Source organism: Triplophysa rosa, unplaced genomic scaffold (genome assembly GCF_024868665.1).
Source record: "Triplophysa rosa unplaced genomic scaffold, Trosa_1v2 scaffold147_ERROPOS851237, whole genome shotgun sequence".
In the NCBI taxonomy this organism is placed as follows: domain Eukaryota; kingdom Metazoa; phylum Chordata; class Actinopteri; order Cypriniformes; family Nemacheilidae; genus Triplophysa; species Triplophysa rosa.
Window position 1 is genome coordinate 125,236 of NW_026634151.1, and position 21,427 is coordinate 146,662.

The 21,427-nt window shown below is 43.3% G+C and overlaps 3 protein-coding genes across 4 annotated transcripts; 2 read left to right on the top strand and 1 right to left on the bottom strand.

The window, feature by feature from the left end:
• The first annotated feature begins 1,673 nt into the window (after nucleotides 1-1,673).
• On the top strand, nucleotides 1,674-5,014 carry adck2 (aarF domain containing kinase 2). Its single transcript, XM_057326943.1, has 8 exons — nucleotides 1,674-3,313; nucleotides 3,501-3,647; nucleotides 3,724-3,852; nucleotides 3,935-4,030; nucleotides 4,104-4,349; nucleotides 4,428-4,556; nucleotides 4,633-4,686; nucleotides 4,767-5,014. The coding sequence occupies exons 1-8, from the start codon at nucleotides 2,465-2,467 to the stop codon at nucleotides 4,905-4,907; spliced, it is 1,791 nt and encodes a 596-aa protein (XP_057182926.1). The 5' UTR covers nucleotides 1,674-2,464; the 3' UTR covers nucleotides 4,908-5,014.
• A 1,929-nt stretch (nucleotides 5,015-6,943) lies between these two features.
• Nucleotides 6,944-13,114, top strand: bbs4 (Bardet-Biedl syndrome 4). Its single transcript, XM_057326944.1, has 16 exons — nucleotides 6,944-7,539; nucleotides 7,696-7,747; nucleotides 8,205-8,284; nucleotides 8,377-8,440; nucleotides 8,636-8,747; nucleotides 8,818-8,890; nucleotides 9,480-9,533; nucleotides 9,641-9,768; nucleotides 11,326-11,380; nucleotides 11,565-11,633; nucleotides 11,745-11,897; nucleotides 11,965-12,136; nucleotides 12,205-12,274; nucleotides 12,356-12,500; nucleotides 12,598-12,805; nucleotides 12,905-13,114. Exons 1-16 carry the CDS (start codon nucleotides 7,516-7,518, stop codon nucleotides 13,039-13,041), a joined length of 1,596 nt encoding a protein of 531 aa, XP_057182927.1. The 5' UTR covers nucleotides 6,944-7,515; the 3' UTR covers nucleotides 13,042-13,114.
• Nucleotides 13,115-13,209: 95 nt separating this feature from the next.
• Nucleotides 13,210-20,191, bottom strand: adpgk (ADP-dependent glucokinase). Of its 2 annotated transcripts, none has more exons than XM_057326945.1 (8): nucleotides 19,886-20,191; nucleotides 18,477-18,735; nucleotides 18,175-18,400; nucleotides 17,650-17,712; nucleotides 17,395-17,515; nucleotides 15,611-15,807; nucleotides 15,416-15,514; nucleotides 13,210-15,341 (listed from the first exon to the last, which is right to left on the bottom strand). In XM_057326945.1, the coding sequence occupies exons 2-8, from the start codon at nucleotides 18,707-18,709 to the stop codon at nucleotides 14,790-14,792; spliced, it is 1,491 nt and encodes a 496-aa protein (XP_057182928.1). In that variant the 5' UTR covers nucleotides 18,710-18,735; nucleotides 19,886-20,191; the 3' UTR covers nucleotides 13,210-14,789. The 2 variants fall into 2 exon arrangements, with proteins under 2 accessions (XP_057182928.1, XP_057182929.1); XM_057326946.1 differs by having other exon boundaries at nucleotides 13,212-15,338.
• Between the last annotated feature and the right edge of the window lie 1,236 nt (nucleotides 20,192-21,427).

The window sequence follows — 21,427 nt, forward strand, 5'->3', positions numbered from 1 at the left end:
TATTATTTAGGATTTAAAGATTTTTTAAACCAAACACCTATGTAATAGTGAAATGTTGTACGTGAGGTGAAACCTGTTACGTTCATAAGAAAAAAAAATCAATGAAAATATGTTTTTCAATGCAGAATGGGTTAGGATATTAATCTTAGTTTGTCTTTAGCTGTATACTGTCACACAGGGGCAGTCGAGTTAGAGAGTCGGACTCGTGACCAGAAGGTTGCGGGTTCAATTCCCAGAGCCGGTGGGTAAATGACTGAAGTGCACTTGAGCAAGGCACCTGACCCCTACTTGCTCCCCGGGCGCTGCAGTGATAGCTGCCCACTGCTCCGGGTGTACGTGTGTTCACCACTTGCTGTGCGCGTGGATGGGTCACATTTCGGGTATGGGTCACCATACCTGACAAATAGGTCACTTTCACAAAGAACAGAAAAGGACACCACAGCTAAACCTAAAGTCAATATGTGTTTTTTTTGTGGGGGTGGCATCTTTTTTTACATTTTAACCCTAAATTCTGTTAGAATCTCATTTGACAGAAAACACACCCCGTCCAAATAAATCACTGGTTAGACAGGTGAAATAATAATAATATGCAGCTGTAATATTAAACTTGATTTTGGGTTACAAGTCATTTCTCATAAATGGACAAATGAGAAGCCAAAGAGACTTTACAACCGGACAACAAGATGACGTCTAACCTGAAACTGTTTGAACGAGCAACACAAAAATATACAAACAGCTGACCCAGTGTGATATGAAGAATCAATGGGGGATGAGATCTGTTTGGTTACTGACATTCTTACAAATATCTTCCTTTGTGTTTATCAGAACAAAGACATTTATACAGGTTTGGAACAAGTTCATTTTTTCAAACAGGATATATCGCCCTCTGAAGGGCCCTACAGGAAGGGGACACCACACAAAACATCACTTCAAATAAAGAGAAAATTACATTGTTTTTATTGCTCCTTTTGCCAAGTGAATTTTAAACAGACACATTAAGAGATGCAATCGTGTTTTTCCCTCTAGAGTTCTCGCATCGAGAGCTTTACTCTTTGAAGGAAGTAGCGCATAGGGATGACCACTTCGGAATGGAACGCAGGGTCAATAATGTTTAATAATATTCTGTTCATTTGGCATTTAAAGAGGTTTTGGTTACAGTATGTTAGTGGTTTGGTTACCATTGTCCTGAAGGATAGCACATTTGCTTAGGTTAGGCTCAAGGAGAATGGTTTAGATGCTCGAGGCAAGATCAGCGATTGTTTTAATTTTCATTCAGAATTGGGTAAAAAGAGTGGGATGATTTTGGTTTGTTCAACCAGTCTCTATGATTAAATCAATATTTCAAAAACGGTCTACACAATATTTCTTTGAGTGTGCGACCAGTTTTTGAAGAGCCTTTCGTGTGTGTGAACCATCATGCTTGGATGATCTCATGTAGGGAACTAACAGAATGCAACACTACAAGTGGTGGACTGTACAGTAGCCTACATTTTACTTTACTTAAGTTTCTATACTTTATCTGCTGAATGTTTGGATAGCTTTCCTTCACTACATTTCATACTTTTTAACATATTTTTATACCTATTTAGCCTAATACTTAAGTAGCTAAAGACCAAATGGGAAAAAGGAAAACATCTAGGACGTTCTTAGATTTTCTCACTAAAGTAAAAATATGTTGATGTACATCCGTATTAAATGTTAAACAACAACAACGTTATATACTGTATTTATATTAATTTAGAGGAGTAAAAGTAGCCTATGATATATGCTTAATCATGTAGTGAATCTTTCCAAAGCAAAACAACTCCGTACATGAAAACAAAACAACCTCTGTACATTAACATATGCACTGCCATAATCATTTTCTTGACCAAAAAACTACAAATAAAACAAGATTTTCTCCCGATATTGAGCGGAACTGATGTTAGAGATTCAGAATCATACGGAGCGATTTATCAGCCGGACCAGGGGAGACGAGCGACATTTCATCACAAATGTTTGAATGAATTTAAATAAACTGCTAATGAAATCTCGAGATAAACAGCAGGGTGAAGTTAAACATCATGAGTGTGGACATTGTGGTAAAAATGCAACAAAAATGAAGTTTTATTGTGTCTTTACGCCCCCAACTGCGTTTAGCGAATGTGTGCGAGCGTACCGATGTAAATCAGTAACATTAATGATTATGCTGCTTGTTTGTGTCTGACACGTGCACACCTGTGATGCGTGTGGATTTTGCAGCAAAAACGCGACATCGTTTCATACAAAGTGATGATGCGTTGAAACGTTAGTTGACAGTCATACGAGTGATCGAAAAACAGGCATTGAACACAACGCAAGCATCAGATCAACACGTGCAGTCACGCTATTATTTTGTACTGTTAAACTATAGCAAGTAATAACTATAAAACTATACATAGAGTCTACATATATGCAAATAAACATCATAATACGTCAATATTAAATGAGAATGTCTGCGTTGTGCACAAAGCATCTTTTCCAGAACTTCAGGTGTGCGGTGCACAGGCTTTCTGTGTCCGTTCGGCTGCCGGTCAGCAGAAGGTTTCTCAGCAAAAGCGTTCAGCTCTCCAAAGTCTCCAAAGTGGGGCTGTTGTGTTGGAGCGCGGGCGGCATGTCGTACTGCACCGGCCCACGGGCGCTGTGTCAGCAGTGCGGAACCCCGGAGAGAAAATCTGTGGCCCGGCTTCAGGTCCACAGCTTGGTTTTCATCTTGCGCCTGGGCCTGCGTGCTTTGGTGGTGCTTCTGAAGTTCGGCCCCCTTCTGCTTCTGTATCCTCTGACTTTATTGTCTCGCCGCTGGGCGTCGCATTGGTTGGACGCCCTGCTTTGGGTCACGGAGACCTCCGGACCCACGTTTATGAAGCTGGGTCAGTGGGCCAGCACCAGACGGGACATCTTCTCGCAGGACTTCTGCGATCGTTTCTCCAGGCTCCACGTGCGAGTCAAGCCTCACGCGTGGGCGCACACCAAAGAGTGTCTGCGGAGAGCGTTTGGAGAAGGTTGGAGGCAGATGTTTGTTTTCGACAGTAAGGAGCCCGTCGGCTCGGGCTGCGTGGCACAGGTGTACCGCGCCAAGGCCAGGGTGGGGAACGTGGACGATCCGGCATTCCGACAGCTGCTGGAGGATCTGGAAAAGAACAATGTCATGGAGGCCTGGGAGATTCCTGGTCTTGGAGGAGCGTTGAGCGGTCTTTGGGAGACATGCAGGGATGAAGAAGAAGAAAGTGTGGACTTTACAGAGAGAGCAACCGTCCAGAGAGAAGAGGAGCGTCTGATACCTGTGGCTATAAAGGTTAGGTATGGTTTTGTTTTTTGACTTTACCCTGTTTGGAAATGCTCCTTTGATCTGCTTTATAACCCCCTCGGAGCAACAATGAAAGCGGCTCTCGTGTGCCAGATGTCAGTCGCGTGTCCTGTGTGATATGTTGTTGTGATCTGTGGTGTTTTTTCAGCTTGTGTTGTGGTGTTTCTTTCGTCAGGTTCTTCATCCTGGAATCAGAAGGCAGGTGCAGATCGATCTGACGTTAATGAAAGCTGGAAGTTTATTCCTCCACTGTTTGCCCGGCATCAAGTGGCTCAGTCTGCCTGAGATCGTTCAGGAGTTCGAGAAGCTCATGACCAAACAGGTGAAAAACATCTTCACGATGTTTAACATTCACGAACGCTAACAGTGGACTACACGCGTCGTGCTTCTGTTTGCAGATCGATCTCCGCTTCGAGGCCCAAAACATGGAAAGGTTCCAGAAGAACTTCCGAGATCTGGACTACGTGAAATTTCCCACACCGCTCCGGCCGTTCGTCACGAGGAGCGTCTTGGTAGAAACGTACGAGGTGAGGTGACTCTTGTTATGCGCTTGCGATGGCTCCCTAACTCATATTGTTACTCTTTCTAACGGCGCTTGGGTTTTTGCAGGAAAGCGAACCCATCTCGAAGTACCTGAGCCCCGAGGTGCCGGCGGCTGTGAAGCGGAGAATTGCTAGGATGGGTGTAGGGCTGCTTCTGAAAATGGTTGGTGAGATTTAACGTGGCTATGGTTTGTGGTAGTGGTTTGAGAGACATGTGCGTGTGGTGCTCGCTGCAGGTGTTTGTAGATAACTTTGTCCACGGTGACCTCCATCCCGGGAACATTCTGGTCCAGATGGGCGGAGGAGAGGAGCCGCAGGACAGGGTCACCCTCACTGATCTGTGGGACACGGTGGTCGTCAGCGTGAGGTCGAGTGGTCCGCTGCTGCAGCTGGTGCTGTTAGACGCTGGTATCGTGGCTCAGCTCAGCGAGGAGGATCAGCGTAACTTCAGAGCCGTGTTCACTGCTGTCGTTCTCAAACGGGTGAGATGCTCTAGCAGATGAATCTGTGGGCTCTGTGCTCTACGTTGGCTCCAGTTGATTTGTTGTTTGTGGTGTCAGGGCGAGCGGGTGGCAGAGCTCATTCTTCATCACGCGCGGGCCAGCGAGTGTCAGGATGTGACGCGCTTCAAGAAAGAAATGGCTGAACTAGTGGACGGCGCTCTCAGCGACACTCTCTCTCTGGGGAAGGTTAGAACTGGAACACTCATGTTTGGACATGACATGTGTGCTTGAAACTCATTCTGTTTGTGAAACTGGTTTGTAGATTCAGGTAGCTGAGCTGCTGTCTAAAGTCTTTGGTTTACTGATCCGTCACAAGGTGAGGACGTCACGTATCGGCCGAGTGAAGAAAGGCTTTAGGTCAAGTCATCCATGTGTGTTCTGTGTGTCCTGTGGCAGGTGAAGTTGGAGAGTAATTTCGCATCAATGGTGTTTGCCATCATGGTTCTGGAAGGTTTGGGAAGGTCACTGGATCCTCACCTGGACATTCTGGAGATGGCCAAAGCCATTCTGCTGAAGAACCGCACGTCTCTCCTCTGATACGAAATGTTTTCTTCATTATTCCACACAAAACGTGACAGCATCATGAGATAGGATTGTACACACGGGGACAGATTTTTCTCAGTGTGAACTAAAGGAAAATGTATGAAGGTAAAATCACGCCTAAAAGATTTGCATGCGCAGGATAACATTTGTAAAAGCGTACGTGACATTGCAAGCATAAAATAAAATTACATTAGCAAAAAAGTTTTGTAAAGGTGTAAATCAAGCTGCAAGCGAAAGAAAACAAGTTTTGCAGCATTGTATCATTTTTCGTAAGCGTAATTCGTGTGTTGTGAAACGGCAACTTCATATTATGTCAAATAATTATGATCTGTATTCTTCTGACCTCTGTTTTTTCCACGCGTACACTTATGACACGTTTTTTTGCGCTGAAATTCGGCCAAAATCATTGCGAGTCTGTAAACAGAGGTGTGCAAAAACAATGGTGTTATGAACTGCAAAACGGATTCATCGCGCAGAACCTGTCTTTGTGTATGTCAAATAAATCTGTTGCAAACGTCTTGCCTACGCCGGCGAAAACTGTTTCTTGCAATAACCCGATGCGTACGGTTCCGTCTCGCTTTACACTTTTGGCACGATTCTCTCATTTGGGTTTGCAAGCGTGAGTGGGGAGGCGGGGCTACCTTCTTGTGACCAATCAAATGAGGTTCCTGATGACTCATCGTTTTCTCTTATCTGATTGGTTCAATAACGCGCCAGTCAAGCAGACATCAGACACTTTAATGCATGCACCCAGACGATCATAGATATCTAATACTTAATATATACGATTCTTTAATCATTTAGCTGATTGACATGTGTTGATACTGAATTTAGCTGATGTCTTGGAAAGAAAATCTTGTTTAAAATGTATTGAATTATCAGTGCTATAAATTCTATACATCATGTAAATCTGCTTAAACCATGAACTATAATTATACAATCTACAATTAAAACCAGAAGCCATAATTTACTGCAAATGGCTGAGATTTGGGTGACTCAAATTCTCAACACGTTTTTATATTTTTAAACTATGCAGGAAATTTATAAAATGTGCATAGCTAATATGCATAGTATGCTAAATCCTGGGAAAACCTAAACTCCAATAAGTCTTAAACAATTGGTTGTGGACTAAGCAGGTGGGACAGTCGCAAATGAAGCCTATCCAATACAGCATCCATCATCAAATCCTTAAGAGACAATTCAAATTACAGTGTAAATTCTCATACATTTGGAATTAACAGTTTTAATTATAGATTGTAGCATCAGTTCAATGGTTTAAGCACATTTTCATGATGTACAGAATTTATATCCTTATGAAATTAACCATGTTTTTGTAGTAACAACCATGATGTTAGGATTACCATTGGCAAACCCATAGTTTTACTGTGGTTAAACAATTTTTAAAAATATTTCGTAAGGGTACATAGTAGTAATTCAACACATGTCAGTCAGGTTAATGTTTAAAGAATCGTGTACAAATGAGATATCTATGATCGTCTGGGTGCATTAAAGTGTCTGATGTCTGCTTGACTAGCGCGTTATTGAACCAATCAGATAAGAGAAAACGATGAGTCATCAGGAACCTCATTTGATTGGTCACAAGAAGGTAGCCCCGCCTCCTCACTCACGCTTGCAAACGTAATGACTCGCGTGAGAGAATCGTGCCAAAAGTGTAAGCGCAAGCGAGACGGAACCGTACGCATCGGGTTATTGCAAGAAACAGTTTTCGCCGGCGTAGGCAAGACGTTTGCAACAGATTTATTTGACATACACAAAGACAGGTTCTGCGCGATGAATCCGTTTTGCAGTTCATAACACCATTGTTTTTGCACACCTCTGTTTACAGACTCGCAATGCTTTTGGCCGAATTTCAGCGCAAAAAACGTGTCATAAGTGTACGCGTGGAAAAAACAGAGGTCAGAAGAATACAGATCATAATTATTTGACGTAATATGAAGTTGCCGTTTCACAACACACGAATTACGCTTACGAAAAATGATACAATGCTGCAAAACTTGTTTTCTTTCGCTTGCAGCTTGGTTTACACCTTTACAAAACTTTTTTGCGAATGTAATTTTATTTTATGCTTGCAATGTCACGTACGCTTTTACAAATGTTATCCTGCGCATGCAAATCTTTTAGGCGTGATTTTACCTTCATAAAAATGGCTGTTTACAGATCTGAAAGAAAAAAGCGTTTCTGTCCCAAAATTAGACATCGCACCATGAAATGAGACAGGATCTCGTTTATAAACTCTTTTGTTCCTGTCTATTTGTTGTTTATTTGTCTTCATTGTAAATGTTTATTCAAATTGTCTGTAAGAATCCATGTCCAAATAAAAAGTTAGATCAACTGGCCTTTTTAGCCTGGAGTTTATGTTTTAGATCCCTGATGATTTAATAATCAAATATCTCCACGCGTCCACATTATATTCATGCAGTCGCTGAGAAACTATTCTTCGTGTATATATTTATTGCAGACCTTTGTTTAAATTCGGCTTAATCTGCTGTGGTGATGTAATACTCAGCTCACGTGGTCGAAGACGTCCAGGCGTTGCCCTGGTGACGGAAGCGTCACCGGAAGTGAGGAGGAGAGACGAACGATGGCGGACGATACGACGAAAACGGTGAGAAATGATGTTTACATCGAGGAAATAGCTGAAGTATTAATAAAGAAAGAATTGATTTGTCATAATGATGTGTGTGCAGTCGATCAAATCAATGCTGGAGCTCAAGCATTCTGCAGGCGGGTCAGATGTGATGGGATGTTTTTCTCGTTGTAGGATGTGCAGATTCCTGTGACCACAGACGTCAAGACACCTCGACCAAAGAAAGGTCAATGTAACTCGAGTCTTATTATCGCTCGAACTGATATGTAAATAATATCACATTTCTAGAAGTGTCGTGTTCATCCGGCGGGTGGCGCTGTGGTGTCTGTGAAGAGATTATGATTCGCTCCAGGAATAGAAAGGATTGACAAGAGGGTTTCGTAAGCATTCGATTCTCTACAGCCAAAACACAGAATGTGTTCAGCTCAAATTTCACTTCTTTCTTTGATATTTGCATTTATGAATTGAGTGCTTCTGAAAGAATGAGTGTATGAAAAGCTTCTCAAATGAACTAACCCTTGTTTACGCATGCTGAAAATGCAGCGTTAGGTTTTTAATATGTAACAGAAGAGCAAAGCCCTTACGCAAACATTATCAGTACGTTATGGGAAAAGCTGGAGAATCATTGTATGTTGCTTATGAATCGAAACAGTAAGTTACATTACATTTCTCTGGGTGTGCAGCTCCTGAACTTCCCATCCTGGAGAGGAGAAACTGGCTCATTCATCTGCATTACATCCGTAAAGATTATGACACCTGTAAGGTAAAACAGAATCATAAAGTAGAGAGACCACTTGAATCATCATACACGGCGTTTTAAATCATCAAGAATATGTTTTCACTTTCTGATTTCAGGCCGTTATTAAAGAACAGCTGCATGACACTCGAGGCATGTGTGAATACGCCGTGTACGTCCAGGGTCAGTAAACCAACTGGAGAGGTTTTTCATTTCACATTCAGAACCGTATGTGTGCAGTAGGTCATTTTATCAGTGATGGCCAACTATTCTAATACTGAATCCCACAATGAAGTGCTTAACCCTTTACTGTGAGCTACATTAAACCCAAAACTATATCGTCATCATCCATAAACATTAGCGTGTGTGTGTGTGTAGCTCTGATCATGCGGTTAGAAGGGAAGATTCAGGAGTCTCTGGAGTTGTTTCAAAGCTGCGCCATTCTGAATCCCAAAAGCTCAGACAACCTGAAGCAAGTGGCACGATCCCTGTGAGTGAAGACGCACACACACACACACACACACACACACACGTGTACTCATGAGTTTGCTGTCGTTTAGTTTTCTTTTAGGGAAACACAAAGCTGCTATTGCGGTTTATAATGAAGCCGGTCGTCTGAATCAGAAGGACTGGGTAAATCTCATCTCTTTCTCATCTGTGTCTCTGTCATATACAGCAGCCAACAGTAAGCATTCTGTAAAATGAAATGCTGAATTAGAAATAAGATGATGATGATAAGAAAGCAGTGTATAAACATTAAATGCATGTGAAATGTGCATGTGTTTTGGGTTCCTCGCCACCGTTTGCATACTGTTTTGCACTATTTGCCTGGCCGGAGGGGCTGCTTTAGAATTTTGAAGTTTTACTTCATTAATATTGCATATAGGAATTTATAGTCTGTTATATTTGACATGTGCTTCTCTCTCCTTTATCTTAAATGTGTGCTCTCACTGTGTGTGTGCGTGTGCGTGTGCGTGTGCGTGTGTGTGTGTGTGTGTGTGTGTGTGTGTGTGTGTGTGCGCGTGTGTGTGCGTGTGTCTGTGGGTGTGGGTATGTCTGTCTTCTGTGTTTTCACCTTTTTCTTGTGTTTACAGGTACAACTTGAATTGTTTTGCTTATAGTCAATATGTCTCATGCGCAGCTGCTTTGTAATAATGAAAATAGTAAAAAGCGCTATATAAATCAAGTTGGGTTGAGTGAAATATCATGATGTTATCTGCAGGAGATCAATCACAATCTGGGTGTTTGTTACATCTACATCAAAGACTTGAAGAACGTAAGCTCTGCTCACTTTTCATTCTCATAGAATCATGAATATTTGTATTCGTGTGCGTTTGATTTCAGTTTTAGCCCTCATGTAAGTGTGTTTGTGTGCATCTGCAGGCAGAAGAGAGATTAAACGCAGCGTTACAGCAAAACAAACACGATCTGACCTTCATGATGCTGGGAAAAATGCACTTACTGCAGGCCGACACTGAGAAAGCCATTGAGGTGTACAAGAGCGCTGTGGAGTACGTCTGCAAACACAACTACAGTCACACACACAGCTTTAATGTTGGTCAAATGTTCATTCTGAAGTCGCTGCTGGTTATTTCTCGTGTATAAAACCTGCCAAACACTTCATTCTTCAGGTCAAGAGCATGTGTGTGTGTGTGGAATATTGTGTTCACACAGTTCAAGGGTCATTTGGCCAGTGTTTATTGATGTCTGTGTGCTGGTGCTTCATTGGGATTTCTGAATGAAATCATCTTGCACGTTAGTTTCAGTAATTATGAGCAAGAAAAATCCAGTTCTCACAATATGAGAAAAAAGATTTCAGACGTTAGAGCAGATCTGTCTTGAGTCGTGTTTTGTTTTGTTTGCTTTGTGTTGCTCTAGTCACGTCTGACTCGACGGGTTCAAACGCACCCACGTCTGACGTCTGAAGTGTGTTCTCTAGTGGCTTACCCACAATGCACTGCAACAGAGGGAACCTCTCTCTCTCTCTTTCATGTTGAACAGCACACTGTATCTAACGGCAGACAGAGATGCTCTCAGCACGCCCGGGGAAGCAAAGCATGCTGGGATCAGTGAAGAGCTCACAGCTAAAATGAATCACATTTACTGTCTCACTGTGACCGACCCAACCTCGCTCGCCCTCGCTCTCCTTCTTCTCTCTCTACATTGTGCTTTTCCCTTTTCTTTGTTGTTTTTCAAACAGACGTCTTGCTGAAATAGATCAAACAGATGGACGTGTTTATTCTTAAAGGAACAGTTCACTGGAATGAGAACCCATCCCGTCATCACTGTCACACAAAAGGTCTCTTTACTGTAGTTGTGTGTGTGGCTCAGACTGATTTGTGTTCCATGTTGCTGTGGCATCAACACATTTCAGGGTGTAAACATGTCAACTTTATCTTGCGTTCTCTTTCGTTGTGCTGAAAACATTCTGTTTGTGTTTGGAAAGACAATGAGGTGATGACGGAATTCTCATTTTCGCTTAAATTATACATTGAAAGAATCTTAAGAAAATGCAGCAGTAAAAAGTCTCACTAATGTGTTTTCTCCACGGGAATCACAGGATCTTACAGACTTTATTACTGATGTTGGTTTCCTCTGTACCCTGAGAGGACGAATAGAGATAAATACTCATTTTCTTCACCACACAAACACACACTGTGTATCTATGGCTTGCATATCAGAGAGCTGGAGAAGTTTTAAGGCTGTGCGTGTGTGCGCGCAATGTGTGTGTGATGGTCTCATTAGTGCAGCCCCCCCGCTGTGGTGATGAATAAGTAACACACTTGCAGTAGAAGACGCAGCGGTGGGGCTGCCTGGAACGAGAGGAGACCTGACACACAGCGAGAGCTTCTTCATGCCTTTCAACCTGACATGAAATAATAACACACACACACACATGATGAACTTCAGGGTTTTAGTGTGTGAATTCAGTGACTAACATTACAGGAAAGTAATGCAGTTGTTGAATGTGTGCGAGACGTCATTCACCGACTCGGAGTTGGTCAACTATACAGTGATTTCTTCAAACTTGAACTATAAATTCTATGGTGGTGTTGTTGTTGTTGTAGGTTTTCTCCTGAGAACACAGAGCTGTCGGGCACACTGGGGCTTCTGTACATGCAGGTGTGTAACACGTGACATTACACAACTTTCATGTACAGATTACACCATTCTTCATTAAACACATTTTTTTCATGTCTATTTTTACTTTTCCTTCCCAACATAAAGCACAGCGCTAATGTGCGTGTGTGTGTGTGTGTGTGTGTGTGTGTGTGTGTGTGTGCGTGCGTGCGTGTGTGTGTTTCAGCTCGGCAAATATCAGAAAGCCTTTGAGCACCTCGGAAACGCTCTGACGTACGACCCAAATAACTTCAAGGTTTGAAACATTCATTTGATTGAAACTCTGAACGTCTCTGAGTTGTGCTGTGTCAGTAAGTGTGCGTGTGTTTAATATGTGTGTTTAATATATGTGTGTGTGTGTCCACAGGCCATCCTGGCAGCCGGCAGTATGATGCAGGCACATGGAGATTATGACGTGGCCATGAATAAATATCGTGTAGCGGCACACGCGGTCCCAGAGAGTCCACCGCTCTGGAATAACATCGGAATGTGCTTCTTTGGCAAAAAGAAATACGTGGCCGTGAGTTCTAAACAAAAAGATTTGCTTTCGTGTTTCAGTCTTCCATCTCATCCACTCTCTCTGTCAGGCCATCAGCTGTCTGAAGAGGGCCAACTATCTCTCTCCGTTCGACTGGAAGATTCTCTATAATCTGGGTTTGGTTCATTTGACCATGCAGCAGTATGCGTCAGCGTTTCACTTTCTGAGCGCCGCCGTCAATCTGCGGCCGCGCATGAGTGAGCTCTACATGCTGCTGGCAGGTAAACGCGCCGCAAACACATAATCTTCTTTGATTTGATGGGATTAATGTTTGCGTTCTGACACTCAGTCGCCCTGACCAACCTGGACGATGCTGAAAACGCCCGGCGGTCTTACGAGCAGGCCGTTCAGACGGATGAGTATGTTTCTCTTTATGCTGGATGATGTGAATCTGACGAATGCAGAAGGGTTGATAAGTGAGCGAATGTCATCCATGACAGGTCAGACCCGCTGGTGAACCTGAACTTCGCCGTGTTCTTGTATAACCAGGATGATAAGAAGGCCGCGCTCCTGCAGTACCAAGAAATGGAGAGGAAAGTCAACGCTCAGGTGGAAAACAATAGCAACGTCGAGTTCGACCCGGAGGTACCGACCACACGAAGCCAAACAATGCGTCAGAATAACTGACCGACCGACCGACGGACTGACTGGTCTTTCAAAGGTTTGATTCTTTCACACACAGATGGTTGAAATGGCTCAGAAGATGGCGACGGCTCTACAGGTCGCTGAGACGGTGTACTGGAACAAAGCGGGTAAAGATGGTAAAAACGCTCAACGGTCCTCTTCCAATAAAGCCAGCCGCTCCCAGCAGCCCCTGGGCACAAACCAGACTCTTGGTCAGGCCATGTCTTCAGCCGCAGGTTACAGCAAAAACATCCAGAACACCGCAGGTAGAGACGCGCAGATCTGAAGATCTGATCTGTCAAATCTGTTCAACTACAGTTCATAAAATCCACCTGAACTGTGTGTGTCTTTCTTTTGACATGCAGAGGCTGAGGTGAACGCCCCCTCACCCCCCCCAGATCCTCCTGGAGACCCTGATGATGATGATCATGATGTGGACGAGACGCCCGAAACAGCAAAACTCAAAGAGAAGAAGAGGAAGGTCAAAGCTGCAGCTGAATAGTTGGTTGTTAGTCATCATGCATAACCACAAGCACACGTGAATGTAGAGGATTGTTAATAAAAGCATCAGGTTATTTCATGACTTGCAGTGGATTTATTAAGCGTAAAGTTTCGTGAAATAACAACAGCTTTTCATTATAACGTACTTGCGGCGAACAGAAAGAAAACTGAGCCATGTCATCAGTGAATCAACAGAAATATTTTATTGGTATAAAAATATTCCATACTCAAGGAAACAGAGCGGAATATATTTGATCTTAACATTATGATCCAAGGACTTGTAACCCAATAACACTTCAAGACTAACGCTAGTGTAGTGTATGAATGTACTGCTAGTTTCTATCTGACATCTTGACATTTGTTTTTAACAAATCTTCTCTTCTAGTTTGTTTAGTTTAGTAAAACTGCCTCCATGTATAATATAGTTTATTTCCCAATCTAAATACAGTAATCTAAAGACTTACATCCTAAACAGGTGGAGTGTGAATTCCAGATGTCAACAGTGTAACTCTATAAACCAAAGACTGAGAAACTATAACAGTGTTTGTGTTACAGCAAAGAAAAAAACGAAGACTGACTCTTGATTCTTGAAGAAAAAGTCAATCGCACCGACAAATTCATTCTGTATGATGTTACAAAACCGGACAGAACATATGAATGAATCACAACATACACCAGCAGTCCAATGTAAACAGATCAATGCATTTAAAATATTTACACATGATGAAATATCACCACCTGCACCCTGAAGATCATTAACAATCGATTGAGTCCAGAGAAAATAACATGATCGGAATAAACCCTTAAACACAATAAGTTCATGTGTGCTACTATTGACCGTTTCAGATTCAATATGTGTACAGAGCGTATTCAATCTTTCACATCAATGACGGCTGTGATGAAGACAAAACTTATTTATGACACACAGGTGTAGATTTCAAAACAGTTGATGAATGTTAACACTGGAGAAAGTGTAAGATCATCACTGTAAACTGACCGGACGATGACAATGTTTCTATGTGAACTGACCGCTGTTGTACTGAACACAGATCATGTCTTACATGAGATGTTATGCACACACATCAACTCTGTCACCACCGAATAAAGCTGAAGACCACCAACAGTTAACCGTTTTTATAGAGCTGATTTCTTCTACTTCTGACATCAGACTGTAAAATCTCACTTTATCTTTCTCATCATCCTAACTAATAAATGTAAAAGAACGTCAATTTACACATGATTTCTGTGCAAAACAAAATCTTGAGATTAATGGTGTCCAGTCTCATATTCTAGATTCATATAGTCTGACATCATTATTAACTAATATTCTAATCTGGCAGCATAAAACATGTCTAAGCAGATTTAATGTTGAATGTTCGTCATCTTATTATCAACATCAATGCACCAGATTTGATCTGAATGACATCTGAGAGGCTGAATCCACTTCAGTTCAAATTCTCACATAAAACCAGCTTCTGCTTTTGTCAGTTCAGGAGCTCAACTTTAGGAATAAAAGTGGTCTGGACGTTGCTGTAAAATAAATCCTTTTGTGCCTTACAGAATAAAAGAGAAACAATAAATCAGGTGGAGTGTGCCTGGTTTAAGTTCAGTGCAGTCTTTCACAATAAGAGTTTCAGAGAAAAGTCATGACAACAAAGTCTCCAGGATGAGAGAGAGAGAGAGAGAGAGTCCACTCCAGTTTTCATTGTGATGATTCAATCCGCTCCAGTCAAGATGAAGATTTCCGCCTCACAGAAGAGCCTCCGAGAACAGAAGCCCCTCCGCCGATATGGCGTCTCCCAATCCCACAGTCCTCAGCGGCTGTTTGCACACCAGGACCGGCGTGAGATGGAAGGACACGTTCCCTCTGTGCCACACGGTCACCGGGCTCGACGGGTCCACCATCAGACGTTCTCTGGGTTCTGTGAAAGAGCTGTAGAAGTGCAAGGGAGCTTTGAGGACGACTTTAGACACGTCCACCGCCTGTAAAGCGCAGGCTTGAGCGCTGGCCACGCGAGCGCCGGCGGCCACCGCCGACACCTGATTGGCCCAGTGACCGTCCACCGTCGCCAACACGTGATACGCCAGCGTGTGGAAGTGTATCCTGGTCAGATCGGCCTCGGATTCCCGGTCCGCCCGACCGTGTCGCTCCAGGACCCACAGCAGGATGTCGCTGACGCGGCCCACGTCCGGAATCCCGTCCCAGGAGGTGAGGTCAGCGTGAGGACCGCCTCCGGACTGAGTCAAAAACAACAGCTCCTGTTCGTTCAGACCGATGGAGTTCACGATGGGCATGACCTGCTAACAGAAGAGGTTCCATGATGTTACGTGAAACGGGTAAAAAACGCACGTCTGTGTTAAACCTACACATTTACCTCCAGCAGAATTTGGTTCATATAATCTCTGTCTGTCATACTGGCCAACTCCAGGTGGATGGGCACCTCGTTCCTGACGTCTGAGATCACGTCCACCGCCTGCCGACAACACAAACACATCTAATGTAAGAGACAAACTACACTGCCCTTGATGATGGAAAAGATCTCGAGGTGGTAAAATACTGAGTTTCAAACCTCTTTCAGGCGTTTTTCCCAGAGATCTCGACCCATTCCTTCCATCATATGCAGACCGGACAGAACCACCAGATCTGGATTAAACTCTTCCAGACTGGATACAAATGTCTCCAGAGCTCTCATCTCTCCATTAGAGACGTCATGAGACAGAATGAAGCGGTTAGCCTGAGGGGCTCGTGATGAACCCCACTGTTCACCTGTAGAGGGCGACAGACAGACAGAGACGATGTGTTAGAACAGGGCTTCTCGACTGCCAGATCAGTTACCTGCCCAGATTAGCTCCCACTCTGATAAAACAGATGTGTTCAATGTAATGCGGATCTGTGCCGATAGCTTTGTGACTCATTACATTAAAGTACGGTGAGAGCGATTCAAATTCATACAGAGCATCGTTCTTGCGCTACTTTAATGTCATACGCCGATAGATTTGTGCAGCGCCGCATTAAGTTGAACTCGTCTGTTCCTGAAGATGCTGATACGTTTGTTCAGGTGTTTCATCAGAGTTAGGGCAAAACTCGGCAGGAAAATGGATCTCGCAGGCCAGAGTTGAGAACCACTGCGTTAAAACAACATAACCCAACACAATACGCACAACACAAGCGACAACACACACACAACACAATATGACACGACACACCCAACACACACGACACACACAACACAACACGCACGACACACCCAACACACACGACACACACAACACAACACGCACGACACACCCAACACGCACGACACACCCAACACGCACGACACACCCAACACGCACACAACACACCCAACACAACACACGACACACCCAACACAACACACACGACACACACAATACAACACAACACACACAACACAATACGACACGACACACCCAACACACACGACACAACACACACAACACAACACGCACGACACACCCAACACGCACGACACACCCAACACGCACGACACACCCAACACACACGACAACACACGCACACAACACACCCAACACGCACGACACACCCAACACAACACACGACACACACAACACCCAACACAACACACACACACGACACAACTCACACAATACAACATGACACGACACACACAACACAATACAATACAACACACACAACCCAATACAACACACACGATACGACACACCCAACACAACAACACACACGACACAACCCAACTCACACAATACAACACAACAGACACGACACAACACTACACACACACACAGCACAACAGACCCAACACACACGACACACCCAACACAACACAAAACACACAATACAACACGACACACCCAACACGACACGACAACACACACACACGACACGACAACACACATGACAACACAAACAACACACGACAACACACACGACACAACTCACACAATACAACACGACACGACACACCCAACACACATGATACAACACGACACACCCAATACACACGACACAACACACACGACACAACACGACACACCCAACACAACACACACGATACAACACGACACACCCAACACACACGACACATTCAACACACGACACAACACACCCAACACACAAAACACAACTCACACAACACGACACACACAACACACACAACACAACACAATACAACACACATGATACAACACGACACACCCAATACACACGACACAACACATCCAACACACACGACACAACAGACACGACACGACACACCCAACACACACGACACAACAGACACGACACACACGACAACACAACACACCCAACACTACACACACGACACAACACAACACATGCTATGATACACACTTGACTTATACTCCAGGATGAGATGATACTCGTCCGTCTCCTGAAGAGATTCTGGAGGAACCACAATCTGCTCATCCAACAGTTCATGAAGTTTGGGCCCCACCGGACCGCACAATAGGACCTAAGACTCAACAGTCAATCAGATTTGAGCTCAGGCTGGGAATCTCTATATACTGCACATTTTATATCTGGATGGTTCTCTCTCTCAAAGCCTGACTGTGATGCCAGTGAGTGTGCGGTACATCACATACTCACCACCAGCTGAGGGTTTGACGCCAGTTTCTGACCAATAAGAGCGGCGTTTCCTCCCACGTAAATCTGCACGAGAGAAGCATCATCATTATTAATCAGAACACAGTTCATGTCAGAGGTCTGCTGTTATTACAATACACAAGAAATGCCATTCAGGTCAGCAATGAAATCCTGCCGTGCAAATGCAGCAACTTGATTCCATGATATTCATTACTGAAGATGATGCAGAATTACATGTGACACAGAAACTCCATTCCCTCCTGAAATCTCTCCAGTATTTCAATTACATCTGTGTGATCTCAAGAGCCCAATCCCAAAATTAAACTCGCCATCAGTGTCATAACCTACCCGCGACAAAACCTTGATTCAGCTCACAAACTTAACCATCAACACAGAACTACAGACCCATGGTGAGCTTCAGTCAGTTTTTAGGTCAACACTTTAAAGTCCTAACACTAGTAGTGCACGCGCGTCTGCATTGGTGTTTGTGGCACCCGTCGATCAGTTTAATATCTCATCAAAACATACCTGAGCACCAGGATATTCTGCAGCCGCCCGCGCGATCCGTTGAAAAACCTCTTTATCTGAGAAGAAGCGCTCTGCGGCAGCGCCCTTCCCCAAGTAGTGGATGAAGGCGTCTTTCAGGTCCTCTTTGCTGTGAAGAACCTCATGATCTCTTCCAGAAGTCGGTTCCAAAGCTAAAGCCTGCAGCAGTCCCACCCCAGAGACCACCACATCTACACAAGCGTTCACCCTACAGGAGAACAACAACTCCTCTCGTCACAGCTGTCAGATAAATGAAAACAACTGACAAAACATACAAAACTCACCCCACAGCCACTTTCCTCCAGCGACGGGACGGAGCCGCGATCAGCGTCTGCCAGGCGTGTGCGATGACCTCTTCCAGAGCTGGTGGGCGGGGCTGGGAGCCACCACTCGGCTGCATCTGCGCTAGGGATTCGCTGACGTAATTCAGCACGTGGGCCGGTAGTTCTGGATCTGTGTGGTACAGATAGCCCATGCCCAACGCCAACAACCCCACCAGCATGGCCTTCATCCACATGACCGCAACACACACACACACACCACCTGTGACACACACACATAATGACAGGCTTCTGTTCTGCACATCACATTCTTACATTTACATTTATTCATGCAGCAGATGCTTTTATCCTCATGTCTGTCAAACCTGTCTGAGTTTCTTTCACAGAACATAAAAGAAGATAATTTGAAGAACTTTGACAAAACAAACAACCCGGAACCTCATTGACTTCCATTGTGTGAACACAAAACACTGAGACATTTCTCAAAATATACTCTTTTGTGTTCCACAGGTTTACAAACACACGTGGGTGAATAATTAATGACAGAATTTAGATTTTCGACTGAACTGTTTCTTTAAGAGCCAAAACAAGTTTTAGACATGTACCAGAATAATACCACAGTACATAACAGCACCAAGACTAATGACTGACAGTTTATGCTCAATAGATATAGAATAGACCGAATAGATGTTTGACGACATGTCAATTCAGTCTGTTAGCACTATTAGCAGCTGAAGTTACAGGAACTGTCAGGAGTGTTCACACACACGCACACATGTTGGGTTTCCATATTTTATGGGGACATTCCATAGACGCAATGGTTTTTATACTGTACAAACTGTATACTATATTCCCTACCCCTAACACTCACACACAACTGTCTGCTCTTTTAGATTTACACAAAAGTTAATTCTTTATGATTTATAAGCTTGTTTCCTCATGGGGACCAAAAAATGTCCCCACAAGGATTTTGGATATTGCCATCTTTGTGGGGACATTTTGTCCCCATACCGTAGGGTTTACCCTTCCCCCCCACACACACCTGTGCTATTAATAATAATCCTGACTACAGCTGTAAATAACTGTACGGAGATCACATCTCACATCATGTCTGAAAACGGAAGCACTTTAGAAGATGCTAATAATGTCCCTTCAACACACTGATGCTAGCAGTTCATCCATGAGCTTCACGTGTACTCGACGAATAAAATAACACTGCCGATCGCGATTATCGTGCACATTTGAGTCATTTCGAATGGTATTGTACTTAGAGTTACATGTGACATGAGTAAGAGACATTCAATGAGCTAACACGATGTAGCTAACGTTACATAGCAAACAAACCATCCGTTTACACTACAACAAACACGTTGTTCAAAACAAGCTCAAACAAGCAATGACAGTTCACTAACCTGACAGATGCTAAAGGACTGAAGATTAAAACTGTGTGTGGGGGGTTAAAGTTGAGTTGTCACTCTTGTCTTGTTAGTTAAGGAAGGGTTTCTCTGTTAGAGGTCCACTCTTTTCACATCCCAACTGAGAGTAAGAATCAAATCAATGCGTCATATATCTGAGGGATCGTTTCACTTAGTGAATGTTATGGTGGTTGTTTTATGTTCTTAAACGTATGCGATGTTTTCGTTTATTATCTGAAATCTTATTGATGGTCTTTTCGGCTTCGGGAGAGTCGCTAACATCGCCGTCAAATATCACAGACGCGGTTCGGCGGGTAACCAATCAGAAGCTCCGCCGAGCGTCAGTGACGTAGGCGGAAAAGTGAGCAAAGAGGATGTTCTGTTCCCGAGTGAAAATGTCTTTACCCGGCGCCACGTGTGAATGGACACCGTTCAGGAAGTTGAAATAAGATTAATCACTTTGATTAAAGCTTTCTAGAATCATGGTTTTTCCGATTAATGACAATCAAACTGCAGTTGGGTTGTTTTGATTAAGTAATGATAACTAAAAATACAGCCAACTAACACAATAAAAACACGATCAAATTAACTCGACCTTGAAAGGCCTTGGAAAATGAAGTAATCACAAAACATCCGAGTCATAAAACGATCCGGTTTTCAATACTTTGAAGTTGTTCAAAGGGTTTGGGTGTGATGAATTATAGTTACTAGCAGAAGACTAGAAGTGTTTAGATAAATAGATGTTTGTGTGATGGTTTGTTTCCAGCAATTAAACGAGCAGTATTTTAATGAAACATTCGTCAATAGACAATTACAAGTAGAACACAAAGTTTTCTGTCCAACTTTCAGTTATGTTTTGTTGTAAGCCCCAGAGACACAGTCTCGTTTACCTGCTATGGATTTGGGATGTGTGGATGGCAGTGGTGCAGTTTATCTAATAAATGGGAACACACTCCGCAGCTACTAACAGCATTAAACCTTCGTTCAGATCAGCTGCTTGTGCTGATGACACAACTGTATTGTCTGATTGTTTGGAAAAAAGTCAATAATGAGGTCAGAATGAGGGATTTCTCCTGTGCTCTGGATGTTATTGGCTTCAGCTCTGGATTTATTCACTCAGGAAGCCTTTAGTTTAGTTCAGTTCGGTGAGGACAGGAGTGCTTATGCCAATGTCTCTGTCCAACCTGCTGGTATATATTTGGTATAGCAAACGTGTGTTAAATGGTGATGTTTTAGCGTTTGATGTGATGTTATTGCTCTGTTAGCTGGTCTGAAAGGGTGAATGAGTTGTGTTGTTGACCAGCAGGTGGCGCTCTTTCGTCTCTGTTATTAAAGTAGATTTATTGTTTCATTTATCCTGACTGCATTGAACTCTACTAACCTTATAGAAAACAACCTAAACCATTTATTAACAAAGGTTTATATACTAACTTCTTCCTTGTTCTTTGTTTTTATTGACCTTTCTCTGAGAAATTAGTCATATTATTCCAGTAAAATGGGCTGCAAACATCTCTTTCATTTGTCCTCATAATCGTCATT